A 23,379-nucleotide genomic window follows, 5' to 3' on the forward strand; every position below is an offset into this window, starting at 1 on the left:
GGGAAATGGGGAAAGAATGAGGGAGAATGGGAAAAAAGGTGGGGGGAAAAATGGGGAAAAAGGGGGAAAAATGAGGAGAAAATGGTGAAAAATGGGAGAAAAAAAAAGTGGGGAAAATGGGGAAAGAATGAGGGGGAAAATGGTAAGAAAACCGTGGGGAAAAGGAAAAGAATGAGGGGAAAAATGAGGGGAAAATGGGGGAAAAATGGGAAAAAGTGGGGAAAAGGGGAAAATGAGGGGAAATGGGGAAAATGAGGGGGAAAAGTGGGGGAAAGAATGAGGAAAAAGACGGGGGGGAAGGAGAAGAATGAGAGGAAAAAATGTGGGGGAAAAAGGGGAGAGAATGAGGGAAAAATGTGGGGAAATGGGGAAAAATTGGGGAAAAAAAAACGTGGGGAAAGGGGGAAGAATGAGGGGGAAATGGGGAAAAATGGAAAAAAAGCCGTGGGGGAAATGGGGAAAAATGGGGAAAAAATGGGAAAAAAACGTGGGGGAAAGGGGGAAGAATGAGGGGGGAAAATGAGGGGGAAATGGGGAAAAAAATGTGGGGAAAGAATGGGAAATATGAGGGGGAAAATGGGGAAAAATGGGGAAAAAACCGTGGGGGAAAGGGGAAAGAATGAGGGGGGAAATGGGGAAAGAATGGGGAAAAAGTGGGGAAAAGAATGAGGAAAAAGACGGAGAGGGAAGAAGAAGAATGAGGGAAAAGATACGGGGAAAAATGGGGGGAAATATGTGGGGAAATGGGGGAAAAAATGAGGGGAAAGAATGTGGGGAAATGGGGAAAAATTTGGGGAAATGTGGGGAAATGGGGGAAAAGAATGGAGAAAAATGTGGGGAAATAGGGAAAAAATTGGGGAAGAATAGGGAAAATGGGGAAAAATGTGGGGAAAATGGGGGAAAAATGTGGGGAAATGGGGGAAAAATCGGAAAGAATGAAGGAAAAGAAAGTGAGGAAAAGGGGGAATAATTGAGAGAAAAAAAAACGTGGGGAAAAGGGGAGGGAATGAGGGGAAAAGATGTGGAGGGAAATAATGGGGAAAATGTGGAGAAATGGGGGAAAAAATCAGGGAAAACATTGGGGGAAACGGGGAAAAACGCATTTTTTTTATTATTTTATTTTATTTTTTTAATGGATTCGTGGCTGGCAAACTCAGGAAGGGGCTCAGAGCTGCTGCCACCCCCCCAAAAAAAAACCCAAAAACCCCTTAAAAGGGTCCTGAGTGAATTTTGGGGCGGGGGGATTCCCCAAGCGAGTTTTCCCACGGGACTCGGAGCCTCTTGGGGACACGGGGACAATACCGGGGGGATGGGGGGGGGGTGACAGGGGTGGATTTTTTGGGTTCCGGGGGGGGAGGGGGGGGTTCGGCCTCTCCAGGGAGCTGTGACTCAGCCGGGAGTGACTCGGTGGAGATTAATCCTCAATTCTGCTCCTTATCAGCTTCCCCGGAGCCTCCGGCGGGTGACAGCCGGGAATTGTCACCGCCCGCCTGCCGGCGACAAAAGGTGACCGTCATGGCAGGCAGGGACACGGCGGGGTGTGGGGCTGGAAATGGGGGGGGGGGGGGGTGGGCTAGGGGGGGAAATTTGGGAGGGTCCGGAGATGGTGGCACATCCCCGTGCTGTCACTCTTTGTCACTTGTGGGAGCTGAAATGTCCCCAGAACGGTGCCACGTCCTCAGATCTGTCACCTCTGCGCGGTCACTGAATTGTCACAAAATCCTGGGGTCACATCCCCATCTCTGTCACCTCTGTCTGGTCCTTCAATTGTCCCCTAACCCGGTGCCACATCCCATCTCTGTCCGGTCCCTGAATTGTCCCAAAATCCCGGTGCCACATCCCCATCCTGTCCCTCTCTGTCACCTCTGTCTGGTCCCTCTCATTGTCTCAAAATCCTGGTGTCACATCCCCATCTCTGTCACCTCTGCCCGGTCCTTGAATTGTCCCAAAAATCCTGTCCCCATCCATCTCTGGTCCCTTCATTGTCCCCTAACCCGGTGCCACATCCCCATCTCTGTCACTCCTGCCAGGTCATTTGATTGTCCCCTAACCCGGTGCCACATCCCCATCTCTGTCGCTGAATTGTCCCAAGATCCTGGTGTCACATCCCCATCTCTGTCACCTCTGGTCCCCCTCATTGTCCCAAAATCCCGGTGCCACGTCCTCATCTCTGTCACTTCTGCCGGGTCATTTGATTGTCCCCTAACCCGGTGCCACATCTGCATCGCTGTCACCTCTGTTTGGTCCCTGAATTGTCCCAAAATCCCGGTGTCACATCCCCATCTCTGTCCCCCTCTCTGTCACCTTCGTCAGCTCAGTCTGGTCCCTGAATTGTCCCCTTACCTGGTGCCACATCCTCACCTCTGTCACCTCTGTCTGGTCCTTGAATTGTCCCAAGATCCTGTCCCCATTTCTGGTCCCTTCATTGTCCCCTAACCCGGTGCCACATCCCCATCTCTGTCCCCTCTGCCCACTCCTTGAATGGGAACTCCGGTCCCTGAATTGTCCCAAAGTCCCGGTGCCACATCCCCATCCTGTCCCTCTCTTTCACCTCTGTCTGGTCGCTTCATTGTCCCCTAACCCGGTGCCACATCCTCAGATCTGTCACCTCTGCCTGGTCCCCCTCATTGTCCCAAAATCCTGGTGCCACATCTCCATCTCTGTCACCTCTGTCCGGTCCCTGAGTTGTCCCAAGATCCTGGTGCCACGTCCTCATCTCTGTCCCTCTCTGTCACTTCTGTCTGGTCCCTGAAATGTCCCCTAACCCGGTGCCACATCCCCATCTCTGTCCCTTCTCTTGTCACTTCTGCCGGGTCATTTGATTGTCCCCTAACCCGGTGTCACATCTGCATCTCTGTCACCTCTCTCTGGTCCCCCTTCATTGTCCCCTAACCCGGTGTCACATCCTGTCCCTCTTTGTCACCTCTGTCTGGTCCCCTCATTTTCCAAAATGCCGGTGCCACATCCCCATCTCTGTCATCTTCTGCCGGGTCATTTGATTGTCCCCTAACCTGGGGCCACATCCCCATCCCGTCCCTCTCTGTCACCTCTGCCTGGTCCCCCTCATTGTCCCAAAATCCTGGTGCCACCTCTGTCTGGTCCCTTCATTGTCCCCTAACCCGGTGCCACATCCCATCTTTGTCACCTCTGTCACCTTCGTCAGCTCAGTCTGGTCCTTGAATTGTCCCAAAATCCTGGTGCCACATCCCCATCCTGTCCATTTTTGTCACCTCTGTCTGGTCCCCCTCATTGTCCCCTAACCCGGTGCCACATCTCCATCTCTGTCACCTCTGGTCTCTTCATTGTCCCAAAATCCCGGTGCCACGTCCTCATCTCTGTCACTTCTGCCGGGTCATTTGATTGTCCCCTAACCCGGTGCCACATCTGCATCGCTGTCACCTCTGTTTGGTCCCTGAATTGTCCCAAAATCCCGGTGCCACATCCCCATCCTGTCCCTCTCTTGTCACTTCTGCCAGGTCCTTCAATTGTCCCCTAACCCCGGTGTCACATCCCCATCTCTGTCACCTCTGCCCGGTCCTTGAATTGTCCCAAAAATCTGTCCCCATCCATCTCTGGTCCTGAAATGTCCCCCTAACCCGTGTCACATCCCCACCTCTGTCACCTCTGTCTGGTCCCTGAATTGTCCCAAGATCCCGGTGCCACATCCCCATCCTGTCCCTTTCTGTCACTTCTGTCTGGTCCTTTAATTGTCCCCTAACCCGGTGCCACATCCTCAGATCTGTCACCTCTGCCTGGTCCCTTCACTGTCCCAAAATCCTGGTGCCACATCCCCATCTCTGTCCATCTTTGACACCTCTGTCTGGTCCTTTAATCGTCCCTTAACCCGGTGCCACATCCCCATCTTTGTCACCTCTGTCTGGTCCCTGAATTGTCCCAAAATCCCGGTGTCACATCCCCATCTCTGTCCCCCCCTCTGTCACCTTCGTCAGCTCAGTCTGGTCCCTGAATTGTCCCAAAACCCTGGTGCCACATCCTCACCTCTGTCACCTCTGCCAGGTCATTTGATTGTCCCCTTACCTTGTGCCACATCCTCACCTCTGTCACCTCTGTCTGGTCCTTGAATTGCCCCAAAAGATCCTGTCCCCATTTCTGGTCCCTTCATTGTCCCCTAACCCGGTGCCACATCCCCATCTCTGTCACCTCTGGTCCCCTTCATTGTCCCAAAATCCCGGTGCCACATCCCCATCCTGTCCCTCTCTGTCACCTCTGTCCGGTCCCTTCAGTGTCTCAAAATCCCGGTGTCACATCCTCATCTTTGTCCCTCTCTTGTCACTTCTGCCAGGTCATTCGTTTGTCCCCTAACCCGGTGCCACATCCCCATCTCTGTCCCTTTCTGTCACTTCTGCCAGGTCCTTTAATTGTCCCCTGAACCCGTTGGCCGAGCCAGCTGGAACCCGGAATTCTGTGGGATTTCCGTGGGATTTCCATGGGAATTTTGTAGGAATTTTGTGGGATTTCCGTGGGAGTTTTGTAGGAATTTTGTGGGATTTACGTGGGAATCGGGCTCGGATCCCACCAATCCCTGCTGGCTTCAACGACCGGACCCTGCCAGGACAGGGACAGAGGGACAGAGGGACAGGGATTGGGGACGGGGGGGGTGGCAGGTCCCCAAAACCAGCCTGGAGCAGGAATTGGGGATTGCTGGAATTGTCCTGCTCTGGGAAGTGTCGGGAACGTGCCCAGCCCCACCACTAAATTAATTAATAAATAAAAATAATAAATTAAATAATAAATTAAATAATAATTAAAATGATAAATTAAATTAAATAAACCCTGCTCGGGACCTGTGCCAGGAGAATCCCAGAAAAATCACACGGGCTCCATTTGGGATCGGCTCCTTTTCCCAGTGGGATAATTCGGGCAGGGACCATCCGGGTTTGCCCGATTTTGTGGGATTTTGCGGGATTTTGCAAGGTTTTGTGGGATTTTACAGGATTTCGTGGGATTTTACAGGATTTCATGGGATTTCGTGGGATTTTGCAGGGTTTCGTTGGGGTTTCACCGGATTTTGTGGGATTTTATGGAATCCAGCAGGATTTTGTGCAGCATTTAATGGGATTTAGTGGGATTTTCCAGGATTTCACGTGGTTTTTTTTCCAGGATTTTGTGGGATTGCACGTGGCTTTTCCGGGATTTTGTAGGATTTCACATGGGTTTTGGGGGTTTTTCGGGGGTTTCACGTGGTTTTTCTGGAATTCCACATGTTTTTTCCCGGGATTTTGTGGGTTCCACGTGTTTTTCACGTGGTTTTTCCCAGGATTTCACGTGGTTTTCACGTGTTTTTTTTTCCGGGATTCCACGTGTTTTTTTCCCGGGATTCCACGTGTTTTTTTTTTTCCGGGATTCCACGTGTTTTTTTCCGGTGTTCCACGTGTTTTTTCCGGGATTTTGCAGGGTTTCCATGGGATTTTTCAGGATTTTCCGGGATTTCACGTGTTTTTTTCTGGAGTTTCACGCGGTTGTTCTGGGATTTCACGTGGTTTTTGTGGTGTTCCACGTGATTTTATCGGGATTTTGTGGGATTTTTCCCGGGGTCCCACGTGGTTTTCCCGGGATTTCGCGGGGTTTCACGGGTTTTTTCCGGGATTTTTTAGGATTTCATGTGGTTTTTCCGAGATTCTGTGGGATTTTCCAGGATTTCATGTGTTTTTTCCGGGATTTCACATGGTTTTTTCTGGGGTTTTGTGGGGTTTAGTGGAATTTCACGGGATTTTAGAGGATTTAATGAGATTTCATGGGATTTCGTGTGGTTTTCCCGGGATTTCGCAGGGTTTCACGTGGTTTTCCCGGGATTTTCTGGGATTTCCCGGGGTCCCACGTGTTTTTCCCGGGATTTCGCGGGGTCCCACGTGGTTTTTCTGGGATTTTCTTGGATTTTCTGGGATTTCCTGGGGTCCCACGTGTTCTTCCCAGGATTTCACGTGTTTCCCCCCCGTTTTTCCCCCCCCGTTTTCCCCCCGTTTTTTCCCCCCCGTTTTTTCCCCCCCGTTTTTCCCCCCCCCGTTTTTCCCCCCCCGTTTTTCCCCCCCCGTTTTCCCCCCCCGTTTTTCCCCCCCCGTTTTTCCCCCCCCGTTTTTCCCCCCCCGTTTTTCCCCCCCCGTTTTTCCCCCCCCGTTTTTCCCCCCCCGTTTTTCCCCCCCCGTTTTTCCCCCCCCGTTTTTCCCCCCCGTTTTTCCCCCCCCGTTTTTCCCCCCCCGTTTTTCCCCCCCCGTTTTTTCCCCCCCGTTTTTCCCCCCCCGTTTTTCCCCCCCCGTTTTTCCCCCCGTTTTTCCCCCCCCGTTTTTCCCCCCCCGTTTTTTCCCCCCCGTTTTTCCCCCCCGTTTTTCCCCCCCCCGTTTTTCCCGGTTTTCCCGCGGATGCTGATGGCGCTGTCCCCGCAGGCGCTGCCGCCATGAGGGCCGTGCTCTGGGATCTGCTCCTGCTCTGCCTCTGCGCCCGCGCCCGCGGCGACTGCCGGGACGACTGCGCGCACTGCGACCGCCTGCTCTACCGCGACAGCTTCGACGTCCTCGTGAGTGACAACACCCTGGACCCTGTCCCCTGTCACCACACCTGGGGGTCTGGGCATCCTGAGTGACATCGACCCTGTCCCTTGTCACCACACCTGGGGGGTCTGGGCATCCTGAGTGACACCGACCCTGGTCCCTGTCCCCACACCTGGGGGCTCTGGGCATCCTGAGTGACACCGACCCTGTCCCTTGTCACCACACCTGGGGGTCTGGGCATCCTGAGTGACACCGACCCTGGCCTTTGTCCCCACACCTGGGGGTCTGGGCATCCTGAGTGACACCACCCCTGTCCCTTGTCACCACACCTGGGGGGCTCTGGGCATCCTGAGTGACACCATCCCTGTCCCCTGTCACCACACCTGGGGGCTCTGGGCATCCTGAGTGACACCGACCCTGGCCTTTGTCCCCACACCTGGGGGGTCTGGGCATCGTCAGTGCCACCATCCCTGTCCCCTGTCACCACACCTGGGGGGATCTGGGCATCCTGAGTGACACCGACCCTGGCCCTTGTCACCACACCTGGGGGATCTGGGCATCCTGAGTGACACCACCCCTGTCCCTTGTCCCCACACCTGGGGGCTCTGGGCATCCTGAGTGACACCGACCCTGGCCCCTGTCCCCACACCCGGGGGGATCTGGGGGACATTGTGAGTGCCACCATCCCTGTCCCTTGTCCCCAGGGGCCTATGGGCATCATAAGTGCCACCACTGTCTCATGTCACTTGTCCCCAAGGGGCTCTGGGCATCGCAAGTGCCACCACCCCTGTCCCTTGTCCACACAGCTGGGGGGGTCTGGGGGACATTGTGAGTGCCACCACCCCTGTCCCTTGTCCCCAGGGGGTTCTGGGCATCCCGAGTGCCACCACCCCTGTCCCCAGGGGGCTCTGGGTGCCCTTTTCCCTCTGCTGGGGGACATCCTGAGTGCCACCATCCCTGTCCCTTGTCCCCAAGGACTCTGGGCACCATGAGTGCCATCCCTGTCCCTTGTCCCCACACCTGGGGGGCTCTGGGCATCGTCAGTGCCACCACCCCTGTCCCTTGTCCCCACACCTGGGGGGGTCTGGGGGACATTGTGAGTGCCACTCATGTCCCTTGTCCCCAGGGGGCTCTGGGTGCCCTTTTCATTCTATCTGGGGGACATCCTGAGTGCCACCATCCCTTGTCCTTTGTCCCTTGTCCCCAGGGGGCTCTGGGCACCATGAGTGCCACCCCTGTCCCCTGTCCCCACACCCAGGGGTCTCAGGCCATCCTCAGTGCCACCACCCCTGTCCCCTGTCCCCACACCTGGGGGGGGTCTGGTCACCCTGAGTGCCACCACCCCTGTCCCTGTCCCTTGTCCCCAGGGGTCTCTGGGCGCCCTTTTCCCTCTGCTGGGGTCTGGGGACATTCGGGGACATTTGAGGGGACAGTGCCACCTGCTGTCACTGTCACTCCTGGGCGGGCACCGGGATGGTTCTGAGGGAAGGTGAGGATCCCAAATCAGAGTGAAAATCCCAAATCAGGATGGTCCCAAACCGGGGTGAAAATCCCAAATTGGGTCCCTGGGGACATCCAGGATGGTCCTGAATTGGCACCGGGATGGTCCCGAGGGAGGGTGAAGATCCCAAATCAGAGTGAAAATCCCAAATCAGGATGGTCCCAAATCAGGGTGAAGATCCCAAATCAGAGTCAAGATCCCAAATTGGGTGCTGGGGACATCCAGGATGGTCCTGAATGGGCACCAGGATGGTCCTGAGGGCAGGTGAAAATCCCAAATTGGGGTGAAGATCCCAAATCAGAGTTAAAATCCCAAACCAGGATCTTCCCAAGGGAGGGTCAAGATCCCAAATCAGGGTCAAGGGGTGAAGATCCCAAACCAGGATGGTCCTGAGGGCAGGTGAAAATCCCAAATCGAGGTGATAATCCCAAATCGGGGTGAAAATCCCAAATCAGGATGGCCCCAAATCGGGGTCAAGATCCCAAACCCGGTTTAAAATCCCAAGCCTAGGGTTTAAAATCCCAAACCCTGGGTTTAAAATCCCAACCCAGGGTGCTCCAAGACCCCAAACAAACACCCCCACCTCCCATCCCAACCCCAAAACCCCTCTGGGAGCCCTGGCAGGGTGGGACGGGCTCGGAGACCCCACAGCTCCTCTGGCTCTCACTTTGGGATGGGAAGAGCCCTAAAACCAGAATTTGGGTTTTTTCCAGCTCCTAAATCCTGGATTTTTTTTTTCCCCCCTCGGTTGAGCCGTGTCCCGGCGTTCCCAGGGGATTTTTCCATCACCTTCCCCATTTTTTTTGGGATCCCAAATAAAGGGACACTTCTTTATTTGGGATAATAAATCCCATTGAGTGGACACGTCCCCGTTCCCAAAAGGAGCCCCCAGGCTTGGGAGCCCCCCAGGCTTGGGAAATATCCCCCAAAAAAACCCCAAAACTTCCAGAAGATGCTGGAGCCACCCCAAAATTTTGAGGTGCCACCACTCAGGTTCAGCCCCAAAGTGTTGAAGGCACCAGAACCAATTTGGGATCCCCCGTTCCTGCAGCTCCAACCAGAACCTTGGGATTTGGGGTCTCCTGGTGGCATTTGGGGTCACCTGAGCTTCAGTTTGGACTGGAAGGAGTCTCCTGGTGGGATTTGGGGTCTCCTGGTGGATTTGGGGTCTCCTGGTGGGATTTGGGGTCACCTGAGCTTCAGTTTGGACTGGAAGGAGCCTCCTGATGGCATTTGGGGTCTCCTGGTGGGATTTGGGGTCTTCTGGCAGGATCTGGGGTCTCCTGGTGGGATTTGGGATCTCCTGGTGGGATTTGGGGTCACCTGAGCTTCAGTTTGGACTGGAAGGAGCCACCTGATGGCATTTGGGGTCTCCTGGTGGGATTTGGGGTCTCCTGGCGGGATCTGGGGTCTCCTGAGGTTCGATTTGGACTGGAAGGAGCCACCTGATGGGATTTGGGGTCTCCTGGTGGGATTTGGGGTCTCCTGGTGGATTTGGGATCTCCTGGTGGGATTTGGGATCTCCTGGTGGGATCTGGGGTCTCCTGAGGTTCGATTTGGACTGGAAGGAGCCACCTGATGGGATTTGGGGTCTCCTGGTGGGATTTGGGGTCACCTGAGCTTCAGTTTGGACTGGAAGGAGTCTCCTGGTGGATTTGGGGTCTCCTGGCGGGATCTGGGGTCTCCTGAGGTTCGATTTGGACTGGAAGGAGCCACCTGATGGGATTTGGGGTCTCCTGGTGGGATTTGGGGTCTCCTGGTGGGATTTGGGGTTTCCTGAGGTTCAGTTTGGACTAGAAGGGGTCTCCTGGTGGCATTTGGGGTCTCCTGGTGGGATTTGGGATCTCCTGGTGGGATTTGGGGTCACCTGAGCTTCAGTTTGGACTGGAAGGAGCCTCCTGATGGCATTTGGGGTCTCCTGGTGGGATTTGGGGTCTTCTGGCAGGATCTGGGGTCTCCTGGTGGGATTTGGGATCTCCTGGTGGGATTTGGGGTCACCTGAGCTTCAGTTTGGACTGGAAGGAGCCACCTGATGGCATTTGGGGTCTCCTGGTGGGATTTGGGGTCTCCTGGCGGGATCTGGGGTCTCCTGAGGTTCGATTTGGACTGGAAGGAGCCACCTGATGGGATTTGGGGTCTCCTGGTGGGATTTGGGGTCTCCTGGTGGATTTGGGATCTCCTGGTGGGATTTGGGATCTCCTGGTGGGATCTGGGGTCTCCTGAGGTTCGATTTGGACTGGAAGGAGCCACCTGATGGGATTTGGGGTCTCCTGGTGGGATTTGGGGTCACCTGAGCTTCAGTTTGGACTGGAAGGAGTCTCCTGGTGGATTTGGGGTCTCCTGGCGGGATCTGGGGTCTCCTGAGGTTCGATTTGGACTGGAAGGAGCCACCTGATGGGATTTGGGGTCTCCTGGTGGGATTTGGGGTCTCCCGGTGGAATTTGGGGTTTCCTGAGACTCAGTTTGGACTGGAAGGAGCCTCCTGATGGGATTTGGGGTCTCCTGGTGGGATTTGGGGTCTCCTGGTGGATTTGGGGTCTCCTGGCGGGATCTGGGGTCTCCTGAGGTTCGATTTGGACTGGAAGGAGCCTCCTGGTGACATCTGGGGTCTCCTGATGGTTTTGGGGTCTCCTGGACTTGGTTTGGACTGGAAGGAGCCTCCTGGTGAGACTTTTGGGGTCTCCTGAAGTCGGTTTGGGCTTGAAGGATTCTCCTGGTGGCATTTGGGGTCTCCTGGTGGGATTTGGGGTCTCCTGGTGGGATTTGGGGATTCCTGGACTCAGTTTGGACTGGAAGGAGCCTCCTGGTGGCATCTGGGGTCTCCTGATGGCATTTAGGGTCTCCTGGTGGGATTTGGGGTCTCCTGGTGGCATCTGGGGTCTCCTGGTGGCATTTGGGGTCTCCTGAGGCTTGGTTTGGAGTCTCCTGGTGAGACTTGGGCCTCCCACCGTTCCCAAAGCGACGTCCAAGGAATTCCCGCCGGCTCCACGGAAATCCCTGGAATTTCGGGGGCCAGGGAAGGACGGGGACCCGCTGCTCTTCGAGATGTGGGTCAGTCACCCCTGTCCCTGTCCCCGAGGCCACCAAGGCCACCAAGCAAAGATCAGGAAGATCCCCAGGGGGTTCTGGACATGGAGGAGCTTTGGGTGTTGTTCCAACCAAGAATTCCCGATCCGGGAACTGGATCCGATTCCGGCAGAACCGGCACCACAGCCCGGTGACCCAGGAGCCCGGGATGTCCTGGGAGCTGTCACCTCATGGGATCCAGACCCTCCCAAAAATTTGGAGATGCCAAGGGAGGGCCTCAGCTCCGGGGTGATCCCAAAATTCCTCGGCGCCGCCTCGCTCGGGGACGATTCTCCCGATTTTTGGGGATTTGCCGGATGAGCCCTCAGGGATGGGGGGAACTGATGGAAGGGCAGCCCCGAGTGGCCACTGGTGGCCAAAAAGAGACATTTAGGGGCCAGCAGGTGGCCATGAGACCCCCCTGGATGTTCTCCATCCTGTGGGAATTCCTTGGATTTAGGTGCCCAAAAAAAAAAAAGGAGCTTCTGGTGCATTTCCAGGAATGAATCCAGGATTCCTGGAAGAGTTTAAAGAAGGACGACCCCATTTGTGAAGAATGGGGTGGTTTGAGGGGAAAAAAGGATTAAAAAGGGATTTTAAAAAGGGATTTTAGGGTCACCTGCAGGGGGACAACCCTTCCCTGCTGGGCCTTCCAGAAGGCTCCTTCTGGTGTTTATGGAGTTTGGCTCTTCCATGGTTTTCTTCTGGATGGGTTTGGTGGCACCAAAACCCCAGAGCAGAGCTGGGGCCGTGTCTGGCTTGGAAAGGGACGGGACACGACTGTGATGGGATGAACCCGCGGGAGCCCACGGTGACACCGGTGACAAAGGGACACGCGGGGAGTGGCCGTGCCCGGGGGCTGCAGGAGCTGCAGGTCCTGCCTGCCTGGAGGGAAGAGGATCTGGGGAGCTTCCGTGAATCCTTGGAGGTCATGGAGATGCTCTGTGCTCCATCACCTCCCTCTCCATCTCCATCTCCATCTCCACCATCATCTCCACCATCATCTCCACCATCATCTCCATCTCCACCATCATCTCCATCTCCACCATCACCTCCATCTCCATCATCATCTCATCTCCATCTCCACCATCATCTCACCATCATCTCCTCTCCATCTCCACCATCATCTCCATCTCCACCATCATCTCCACCACCATCTCATCTCCATCTCCACCATCATCTCCATCTCCACCATCATCTCCACCACCATCTCATCTCCATCTCCACCATCATCTCCATCTCCACCATCATCTCCACCATCACCTCACCTCCATCTCCACCATCATCTCCATCTCCACCATCATCTCCATCTCCACCATCATCTCCATCTCCACCATCACCTCCATCTCCACCATCATCTCCATCTCCACCATCACCTCCATCTCCACCATCATCTCATCTCCATCTCCACCATCATCTCATCTCCATCTCCACCATCATCTCACCATCATCTCCTCTCCATCTCCACCATCATCTCCATCTCCACCATCATCTCCATCTCCACCATCATCTCCACCACCATCTCATCTCCATCTCCACCATCACCTCACCTCCATCTCCACCATCATCTCCATCTCCATCTCCTCTCCACCTCTGCCTCCCTCTCCATCTCCTCCACCTCCATCACCTCCACCATCTCCTCCATCTCCATCTCCATCCCGTGGAGCTGTGCTGGAGGTGTGCAGGACGGGAAGGTCACTGGGAGCAGCCAGTGTGGATTTCTGGGCTTGATCTTCCTCCTGGTGGCCGTGACATCCTCGAGGACAATCCCAGATGGGTCAGGGCTTCCTCAGGAGGAGCTCAGCAGATGCTGCAGAGCTGGGAGGGCTGGTGGGACCCCCCAGGGCTCTGCTGCTCTCCAGAGGAACATTCCCAGCTGGAGAAACCTCGGGAAGAGCAGAGTTCTGGCCCTGGGGAGGAGCAGCTCCAGGCACCAGGAGCTGCCATGGGAATGGGCCAGAGGTTCTGTCCCACCTCCACCATCCCTGTCCCACCTCCACCATCCCTGTCCCACCTCCACTGTCCCTGTCCCACCTCCATGGTGTCCCGTCCCACCTCCATGGTGTCCCGTCCCACCTCCACTGTCCCCGTCCCACCTCCACCATCCCTGTCCCACCTCCACTGTCCCCGTCCCACCTCCACGGTGTCCCTGTCCCACCTCCATAGTGTCCCTGTCCCCCCTCTATGGTGTCCCTGTCCCACCTCCATGGTGTCCCTGTCCCACCTCCACTGTCCCCGTCCCACCTCCACTGTCCCTGTCCCACCTCCATGGTGTCCCTGTCCCACCTCTGCCATCTCACCCCAGCTTCACCAGCCCATCTCACCTCCACTGTCCCACCCAGCTCCACCAGCCTGTCCTACCTCCACTGTCTCTGTCCCACCTCTACCCCATCACACCTGTGCCATCGCACCTCCACCAGCCCATCCTGTCCCAGCTCCACTGTCCCACCCAGCTCCACCATCCTGTCCCAGCTCCACCATCCTGTCCCAGCTCCACTGTCCCACCCAGCTCCACCAGCCTGTCCCAGCTCCACTGTCCCACCCAGCTCCACCAGCCTGTCCCAGCTCCACTGTCCCACCTCCACCATTGGAATGGGTCAGAGGTCCCATTCCACCTCCACTGTCCCTTCTCACCATCATCCTGTCCCAGCTCCACCATCCCACCCATCTCCATCCCGTCCCACTCCCATCCCATCCCGTCCCATCCCACCTCTGCCAGCCCATCCCACCTCCACCCTGTCCCAGCTCCACCATCTTATCCCACCTCCATCCCTTCCACCATCTCACACTCGATGATTTTGGGGCTCCAGGACCCGGCAGAGCTCGGAACGGCGGAGCGGGAGCGTGGAATTCCATGGGGAGCTCTGGGGAAGACTGGGGAGCGATGCTGAGCATCTCCCCCACCCTGAGCCCTCTGGGAGCTATGGAATGGGGCGGGAATGGGGCTGGAATGGGGCTGCAATGGAGTTGGAATGGGGCAGGAATGGTGCTGGAATGGGGTGGGAATGGAGTTGGAATGAGGCTGCAATGGGGTGGGAATGGGACTGCAATGGGGCTGGAATGGGGTGGGAATGGAGTTGGATTGGAGCTGCAATGGGGCGGGAATGGGGCTGCAATGGGGTGGGAATGGAGTTGGATTGGAGCTGCAATGGGGTGGGAATGGAGCAGCAGTGGGGTAGCAATGGGGTGGGAATGGAGTTGGATTGGAGCTGCAATGGGGTGGGAATGGAGCAGCAGTGGGGTAGCAATGGGGTGGGAATGGAGCTGCAATGGGGCTGCAATGGGGTGGGAATGGAGCTGCAATGGGGTGGGAACAGAACTGCAATGGAGCTGCAATGGGGTGGGAATGGAGCTGCAATGGGGTGGGAATGGAGCAGCAGTGGGGCAGCAATGGGGTGGGAATGGAGCGGAGACACCTCCCACCATGAGACCAGGAGAACCCCGCACACCCCACAGCTCCTCCCGTGCTGGGCCTGTCGCAATAAAACCAGAAGCACCCAAATCCCTTGGGCCACCCCACCCATTCCCCCACCCCTGACCCCTCTCCCCCTCCCCATTCGCCCCACAGATCTGCGTCCTGGAGTGCGAAGGCCAAGCCGTCCCCAGGGCCACCTGGGAGCTGTGCGCGGCCAGCGGCCGAAGCGCGCCGCGACCTCGCCACCCGTCCGCGCAAGGCCGAGCGGCGAGCGAGCCGGCCGCGCCCGGAGCCTTCCCCAAACGTGGCCGGGAGGAAGAGGAAGAGGAGGAGGAGGACATTTGGAGGCGGCTGGGAGAGGGCCGGGCGGCCAAGGGGGTGCAGAAGAGGTACGGGGGCTTCATCGGGGTGCGCAAATCGGCGCGGAAGTGGAACAACCAGAAGAGGTTTAGCGAGTTCCTGAAGCAGTACCTGGGCATGGCGCCGCGCTCCAGTGAGTACGGCCCGGGCGCCGGAGCCGGCCACAACAACGAGATCTAAACAAAAAAAAAACAAACAAAAACAAACAAACAAAAAAAAAATATTCCCCCCCACAAAAAACCCACGAAAAACGGGAAAAAAAAATTATTAAAAAAAAAAAAAAATAATCCCCGTGCGGGTCAGAGGCCGCCACGTGCCGGGGGTGCCAAAATCCAACGGGGCGGCCGCGGGAGAGAGACGGCGCCAGGGAGGGACAGGGGGGGAGGGAGGGGACACCTGGGGGACACCCTTGGGGACAGCTCGGGGACACCTTTGGGGTCACCTGTGGGGTCGCCTTTGGGGTCACCTGTTGGGTCACTTGTTGGGGTTGCCGTTGGTGTCACCCCTGGTGTCACCTTCAGGGTCACCCTTTGAGGTCACCTTTTGTGTCACCTGTGGGGGCACCCTTGGGGTCACCTGTTGGGGTCACCCTTGGTGTCACCTTTGGGGTCACCCTCGAGGTTGCCATTGGTGTCACCTTTGAGGTCACCCTCAGGTCAACCCTTTCAAAGTCGCCTTTGGGGTGACCCTCAAGGTCACCTTTGGTGTCACCCCTGGTGTCACCTTCGGGGTCACCCTTTGAGGTCACCTTTGGCGTCACCCCTGGTGTCACCTTTGGGTCACCCATGGTTCCCCTTTTGGTGACACCCTTGGGGTCACCTTTGAGATCACCCTTGGTGTCCCCCCGGTGTCACTTTGGGGTCACCCTTGGGGTCACCCTTGGGGTCACCTTTGAGGTCACCCTTGGTGTCACTTTGGTGTCATTTTGGTGTCACCCTTGGTGTCACCTTTGGTGTCCCCTTTAGTGTCACTTTGGTGTCACCTTTGGGTCACTCTTGGTGTCCCCCCGGTGTCACCTTTGGTGTCACTTTGGTGTCACCCTTGGGGTCACCTTTGGGTCCCCCCCGGTGTCACTTTAGGGTCACCCTTGGGTGACTTTGGTGGCACCTTTGGGTCCCCCCTGGTGTCACTTTGGTGTCACCCCTGGTGTCACTTTAGGGTCACCCTTGGGTCACTTTGGTGTCACTTTGGTGTCACTTTGGTGTCCCCCCCCGGTGTCCCCTCGAGGTCACTCCCCACGTCCTGGGTTGGTTCCCCCCAGATAAAACAAAAATCAGGAAATAAAAAAAAAAAATTAAATTAAAAAAATCCAAATTCCAACGAAACAAAGGGAAACGTTCGAAATAATGAGTTTGGTTTTTTTAATTAATAATTATAATTAAAAAATAAAATAAATGATAAAGCTCCCGGGAGATTTAAAATAAAATAAAATAATAAAAAAAAATCAAATAAAGAAGGAAATAAATGAAAAAATTGTAATTTCAGTGCGTGAAAATCAAATCATTTCAATTTAAAAATATTGAAATGAAATAAAAAAACGAAGCAAAACCATTTTAACAGAAATGAGGAATAAATGATTTTAAAATATTGCAAAGAAATAAAAATGTCAAAAATCTTTTCAAAGGAATAAAGAATAAATTTCCAAAAAATGTTTAAAATGAAGATTAAATTTCACAAATATTGAAAAGGAATAAAAAAACAGATTTCAAGAATATTCCAAAGAAATTAAGATTAAATTTTAAAAATATTTAAGAATTTCAAAAAGATTTAAAAATTCCAAAAATATTTAAAAAATGCAAAAATATTTAAGAATTTAAAAAGATTTAAAAGGAATTAAAAAAAAATTCTATAAAAGAAATAAAAGACAGATTATTTAAAATTTAAATTATTTAAATTTAAATTTAACTAATTATTTAAAATTTAATTATTTAAAAGAAGTTTAAAAAAATGAAATAAAAGATTGAAATAAATAAGTTCAAATAAATTTAAATGAAATGGAATTAAATTTTTTAACAAAATTTATTAAAAATTAAAATGCATTCAAATAGAATAAATAATTAAATAAATGAAAGGGAAAATAAATGAAAATAAAGAAAAATAAAATTAAAGGAAATTAAAAAACCCCAAATTAATTAAAATTTTTAACCATTTGCTGCCCAGAACGCTCCATTCCCACGGGAATTTTTTTCCTTTTTTTTTTTTTTTTTTTTTTAAATAATTAATTAAATTAAATTTTAATTTTTTAAAAAATTTTTCCTTTTTTTTTTTTTTTTTTTTTTATTTTCTTCTCGGGTGGAATTTCCCAAAATTCCGGGATCGAGATTCCGCTCCCGGCTCAGCTGATTTGGGTTTTTCTTTTTTAATTTTTTTTTTAAAATTCTTTATTTCCCCTTTTTTTTCCCTTTTTTTCCCCCTCATTTCAACATTTTTTTCTTTTATTCCTTTTTAAATTTTTTTCCCTTTTTTCCTCCATTTTATTTTGATTTTTTACAAATTTTTTTCCTTTTTTTCCTCCATTTTATTTTGCATTTTTAAAAAAAATTTTCATTTTTTTCTCCATTTTATTCTGTATTTTTATAAAAAATTTTCCCTTTCTTGCCTCCATTTTATTTTGTATTTTTTAAGAAAAATTTTTCATTTCTTTTCTCTGTTTTATTCTGTATTTTTAAAATTTTTTCCCTTTCTTTTCTCTCTTTTATTTTGTATTTTTTTTTTTTTAAATTTTCCCCTTTCCTCGACTTTATTTTGTATTTTATTTCTTCCCATTTTTCCTCCATTTTTAATTTTTTTTCCCTTTATTTTATTTTGTATTTTTAATTTTTTCCCCCTTCTTTCCTCCAATTTATTCCCTTTTTTTCCTTATTTTTCCCTTTCATTTTCTCCATTTTATTTTTAATTTTTTTAATTTTTCCCCCTTTCATTTCTCTATTTTATTTCCCATTTTCCTCTTTCTTTTCTCTATTTTTTCCCTTTTTTTCCTTTTCTTTCTCCATTTTATTTCTTATTTTTTAATAAAATTTTCACCTTTTTTTCCTCCATTTTATTTCCATTTATTTTTATTTTTTCCCTTTTCTTTCCTCTCATTTTCTTCCATTTTAAAATTTTTTTCCCCTTTCTTTCCTCCACTTCCCCCCCTTTATTTTATTTTTTATTTTTATTTTCTTTTACATTTTTAACTTTATTTCATTTTACTTTATTTTACTTTTTATCTTACTTTTATTTTACTTTTTTATTTCACTTTATTTTACTTTTTTACGTTATTTTATTTTACTTTATTTTACTTCATTTTATTTTTTAATTTTACTTTTTTATTTTACTTCAATTTATTTCATTTTATTTTTTTCCTTTAATTTTTCTTTTTTATTTTACTTCATTTTACTTCATTTTTTTTTCCTTTTATTTTGTTTTGCTTTTTTATTTTACTTTATTTTACTTCATTTTATTTTATTTCACTTTATTTCACTTTATTTTACTTTATTTTATTTTATTTCACTTTATTTATTTTATTTTATTTTATTTTATTTCACTTTATTTCACTTTATTTATTTCATTTTATTTTATTTCACTTCATTTCACCGTATTTTACTTTATTTATTTTATTTTATTTTATTTCACGTCATTTCACTTTATTTTACTTTATTTCATTTTATTTCACTTTATTTTACTTCCATTTTATTTTATTTCATTTCACTTTATTTCACTTTATTTTACATATTTATTTCATTTCATTTTAATTTATTTCTCTTTATTTCACTTTATTTTACATATTTATTTCATTTTATTTCACTTTATTTCACTTTATTTATTTCACTTTATTTCACTTTATTTTACATATTTATTTCATTTTATTTTATTTCATTTCACTTTATTTATTTCACTTTATTTCACTTTATTTTACATATTTTTTTTTATTTTATTTTATTTTATTTTATTTCATTTTATTTTATTTCATTTCATTTCATTTCATTTCCCTCCACTCCACTTTTATTTCCCCACCACATTTTCCATTTTTTTTTTTAAATTTTCCCCCCTTTCTTTTCCCCATTTTATTTTGTATTTTTTTTGTAGCGTTCCGGCGCCGCTTCCCAGCCCGGCAGAGGCAAAAATAAAAATTCCCGAATTCCAGAATTCCAGAATTCCTGAATTTCTCCTCCTGCTGCTGCTGCTGCTGTGTCCTCCCTCCCTCCAGAACCGCAACAAAAAAAAAAACCACAAAAAAACAAAAAAACCCCCAAAAATCTCCAAAATTCAAATTTCTCTCATTTCAGCCCGGAGCCGACGAGTCCCGCCAGCGACGCCAAAAAAAAAAAAAAATTTATATATATATATATATATAATATATAATATATTAAAAATGGAATTTTTAGCGGGAAAAAGGAAAAAAAAAATGGAATTTTTGATTGGGGAAAAGGGGAAAAAAATGGAATTTTTGATGGGGGAAAAATTGAGAAAAAAATTGGAATTTTTGATGGGGAAAAGGGGAAAAAAATGGAATTTTTGATGGGGGAAAAATTGAGAAAAAAATTGGAATTTTTGATGGGGAAGAAAACAAAAAAAAAGGAATTTTTTTAGCGGGAAGGAATTAACCAAAAAATGGAATTTTTGATGGGGAAAAACAAAAAGAAATGGAATTTTTAATGGTAAAAAAACGAAGAAAAAAAAGGAATTTTTGCTGGGAAAAAGACAAAGAAAAAGAGGAATTATTAACGGGAAAAAAACAAAAAGAAATGGAATTTTTAACGGGAAAAAGAAAAAAAAATTGAATTTTTGCTGGGAAAAAATAAAAAAAAAGGAATTTTTGCTGGGAAAAAGAACGAAAAAAAATGAATTTTTTGCTGGGAAGAAAACAACAAAAAAAAGGAAGTTTTGCTGGGGAAAAATAAAACACAAAAAATTATGGAATTTTTACCTGGAAAAACAAAAATGGAAATTTTACTGGAAAAAAAAATGGAATTATTACCGGGAAAAAAACAAAAAAAATTTGATTTTTTATCGGGAAAAAACCAAAAAAATTGGAATTTTTACTGGGAAAAAGAAACCAAAAAAACGGAATTGTTACCGGGAAAAAAATATGGAAATTCTACTGGAAAAAAAAAATGGAATTATTACCGGGAAAAAAAAAAAATTTGGAATTTTTACCGGGAAAAAACCCACAAAAATGGAATTTTTACCCAAAAAAAAGAGGAATTTTTACCAGGTTATAAAAAAAAAAAAAAAAAAAAAAAGGAAATTTTGGCCGAAAAAAATCGGATTTTTTTTTTTTTTTTTAAGCCAAAAATCAGAATTTCCCAACGTGGCCAAAGGGGATTTTTGGCTTCCCGTGGGATTCGTTCCCAAAATCTCCCGGAATTCTGGAAATTCTCATTTATTTTAATTCCCTGTTTAATTATTAAATTTTTTTTTAATTTTATTTTTTTTCCGAGCGTTTTCCTTGGAATTTTGGATCCTCTGCTCCACACCCAAAATAAAAAAATAAATAAATTTTTTTTTTTTTCCAAAAAAATGGGATTTTCCCAATTTTTTTTTTTTTCCCCAGGAGGAAAAATCCAACCCAATCCATTCCTTCTTTCTTGATTTATTCCCCAAAAAAAATAAAATTAAAAAAAAAAAAATTTAAAAATTCCAAACCTCAATTCCCGGCGCCGCCCTTTGTTTAAAAAAAAAAAAAAACAAAAAACCAAAAAAAATCCCCCTCTTAAAAAAAAAATTAAAAATTTTAATAATTCCATTTTTTTCTCGGGGGGGGAAAAAAAAAAATGGAAAAAAAAAAATCAAAAGAGGAGGGGGAGAAGGGGGGGAAAAAAAAAAAAAAAAAAAAGAAAAAATTCCAAGAAAATCCCGAGGTTTTGTGATTTTTAAAATTTGTTTCCTAGAGATTTCTCCATTAAACTTGTACATAGCAAAAGGATCGAGAGAAATAAATCGATTTACGGTTTCTACCTTTGCGTCCCCGTTGTCCCCATCCCACGGGAATTCCATGGATTTTTTAGGAAAAAAAAAAATTAAAATAAAAAAAATTTTGGGGAGATTTTAGGGGGTTTTACCCAGAAAAAAAAAAAAATTGGGGGATGGAGAAAGGGGAAAAATGGATTTTTAAAAAAAAAATTAATTTTTTTTTAGGGTTTGGGAGGGAGAAAATGAAGATTTTTTTTTTTTTTAATTTATTTGATTTTATTTTGGATTTGTCGTTCTTTTCCGGTTGGAAATTTGGGATTTTTTGGGAGGATTTAGGAACGGGAAAAGAGGAATTCCCAGATTTTCCAAGAGGGCGGTCGGTGATTAAAAAAAAAAAAAAATTAATTGGGGAGAAGATGCCGGGAGGAGATTTTTGGGATTGGGGTGAAATTCCAAAAATTGGGGTGAAATTCCAACAATTTTGGGATTGGGGTCCAATTCCCACAGCTGGAGTGAAATTCCTACAATTTTGGGATTTGGGGTCAAATTCCTGTAATTTTGGATTGGGATGGATTCCTACAAATTTTTTTGGGATTGGGGTGAAATTCCAACAATTTTGGGATTGGGGACAAAATCCTATAATTTTGGGATTGGGGTAGAATTCCCACAATTGAGTTGAAAATCCTAGAATTTTGGGATTTGGGGACAAATTCCTACAATTTTGGGATTTGGGTGGAATTCCTATAATTGGGGTGAAATTCCAACAATTTTGGGATTGGGGTCCAATTCCCACATCTGGAGTGAAATTCCTACGATTTGGGGATTTGGGTGGAATTCCAATAATTTTGAGGGATTGGGGTCAAATTCTACAATTTTGGGATTGAGGTGAAATTCCTATGATTTTGGGATTGGGGTGAAATTCCTGAAATCAGGACAAAATTCCCACAACTGGGGTGAAATTCCTACAATTCAAGTGAAAATTCCAACGATTTTGGGATTGGGGGGAAATTCCTACAGTTTTAGGATTGGGATAAAATTCCTCCACTTCCCGTTCCCGCAGGAATTTTGGGAATTCCATCCATTTGGCATTTCCAAAGCTTTTCCCTTTCCCACTTCCCAAAAATTCCAATCCCATCCAATTATCCCAAATTTTCCGAAGGAACCTCGGATGGAAGGAGAGAGCTCTGGGTTAAAGCTCTGGGAATTCCAGGATTTTATTTTATTTTATTTATTTTATTTTGGGATATTGCTTCCCATGGAATTCTCCTGGAGGTTGGATTTATGGGATGGGGTGGGTGGGATTTGGGAATTCCAGAGGAACTGGATTCAGACAGGTCGGATCCATGGGATTTGGGAATTCCAGAGGGATTGGATTCAGACAGATCAGATCCATGGGATTGGGACAAGTCAGATCCACGGGATTTGGGAATTCCAGAGGGATTGGGACAGGTCAGATCCAAGGGATTTAGGAATTCCAGAGGGACTGGGGCAGGTTGGATCTGTGGGATTTGGGAATTCCAGAGGGATTGGATTCAGACAGGTTGGATCAATGGGATTGGGATGGGTGGGATCCATGGGATTGGGAATTCTGGAGGGATTGAGGCAGGTTGGATCTGTGGGATTTGGGAATTCCACAGGGATCAGGACAGGTTGGATCCTTGGGATTGGGATGGGTGGGATCAATGGGATTTGGGAATTTTGGAGGGATCAGGATAGACTGGATCCATGGGATTTGGGAATTCCAGAGGGATTGGATTCAGACAGGTTAGATCTGTGGGATCGGCTCAGGTTGGATCCATGGGATTTGGGAATTCCAGAGGGATCAGGACAGGTCGGATCCATGGAATTGGGACGGGTGGGATCAATGGGATTTGGGAATTCCAGAGGGACTGGGATGGGTTGAATCCATGGGATGACCTCAGGTCAAATCCACAGGATTTGGGAATTCCAGAGGGACTGGGATGGGTTGAATCCATGGGATGACCTCAGGTCAAATCCACAGGATTTGGGAATTCCAGAGGGATTGGATTCAGACAGGCTGGATCCATGGGATTGGGACAGGTCAGATCCAAGGGATTTGGGAATTCCAGAGGGATTGGGACAGGTTGAATCCATGGGATGACCTCAAGTCAAATCCACAGGATTTGGGAATTCCAGAGGGACTGGGATGGGTTGGATCCATGGGATTTGGGAATTCCAGAGGGACTGGATTCAGACAGATCAGATCCATGGGATTGGGACAAGTCAGATCCATGGGATTTGGGAATTCCAGAGGGATCAGGATAGATGGGGATCCATGGGATTTGGGAATTCCAGAGGGACTGGGGCAGGTTGGATCTGTGGGATTTGGGAATTCCAGAGGGATTGGATTCAGACAGGTTGGATCAATGGGATTGGGATGGGTGGGATCCATGGATTGGGAATTCTGGAGGGATTGAGGCAGGTTGGATCTGTGGGATTTGGGAATTCCAGAGGGATCAGGACAGGTTGGATCCATGGGATTGGGATGGGTGGGGGGATCAATGGGATTTGGGAATTTTGGAGGGATCAGGATAGACTGGATCCATGGGATTTGGAATTCCAGAGGGATTGGATTCAGACAGGTTGGAACCATGGGATTTGGGAATTCCAGAGGA

The 23,379-nt window shown here is 48.4% G+C and overlaps 1 protein-coding gene across 1 annotated transcript; it reads left to right on the forward strand.

Moving 5' to 3' along the window:
- Positions 1-1,429: 1,429 nt before the first annotated feature.
- PNOC (prepronociceptin) lies at positions 1,430-20,787 on the forward strand. Its single transcript, XM_088162600.1, has 4 exons — positions 1,430-1,506; positions 6,402-6,532; positions 14,642-14,981; positions 18,917-20,787. The coding sequence occupies exons 2-4, from the start codon at positions 6,413-6,415 to the stop codon at positions 18,955-18,957; spliced, it is 501 nt and encodes a 166-aa protein (XP_088018726.1). The 5' UTR covers positions 1,430-1,506; positions 6,402-6,412; the 3' UTR covers positions 18,958-20,787.
- Positions 20,788-23,379: the final 2,592 nt, after the last annotated feature.

Source organism: Sturnus vulgaris, chromosome 3 (genome assembly GCF_052056855.1).
Source record: "Sturnus vulgaris isolate bStuVul1 chromosome 3, bStuVul1.hap1, whole genome shotgun sequence".
Lineage (NCBI taxonomy): Eukaryota > Metazoa > Chordata > Aves > Passeriformes > Sturnidae > Sturnus > Sturnus vulgaris.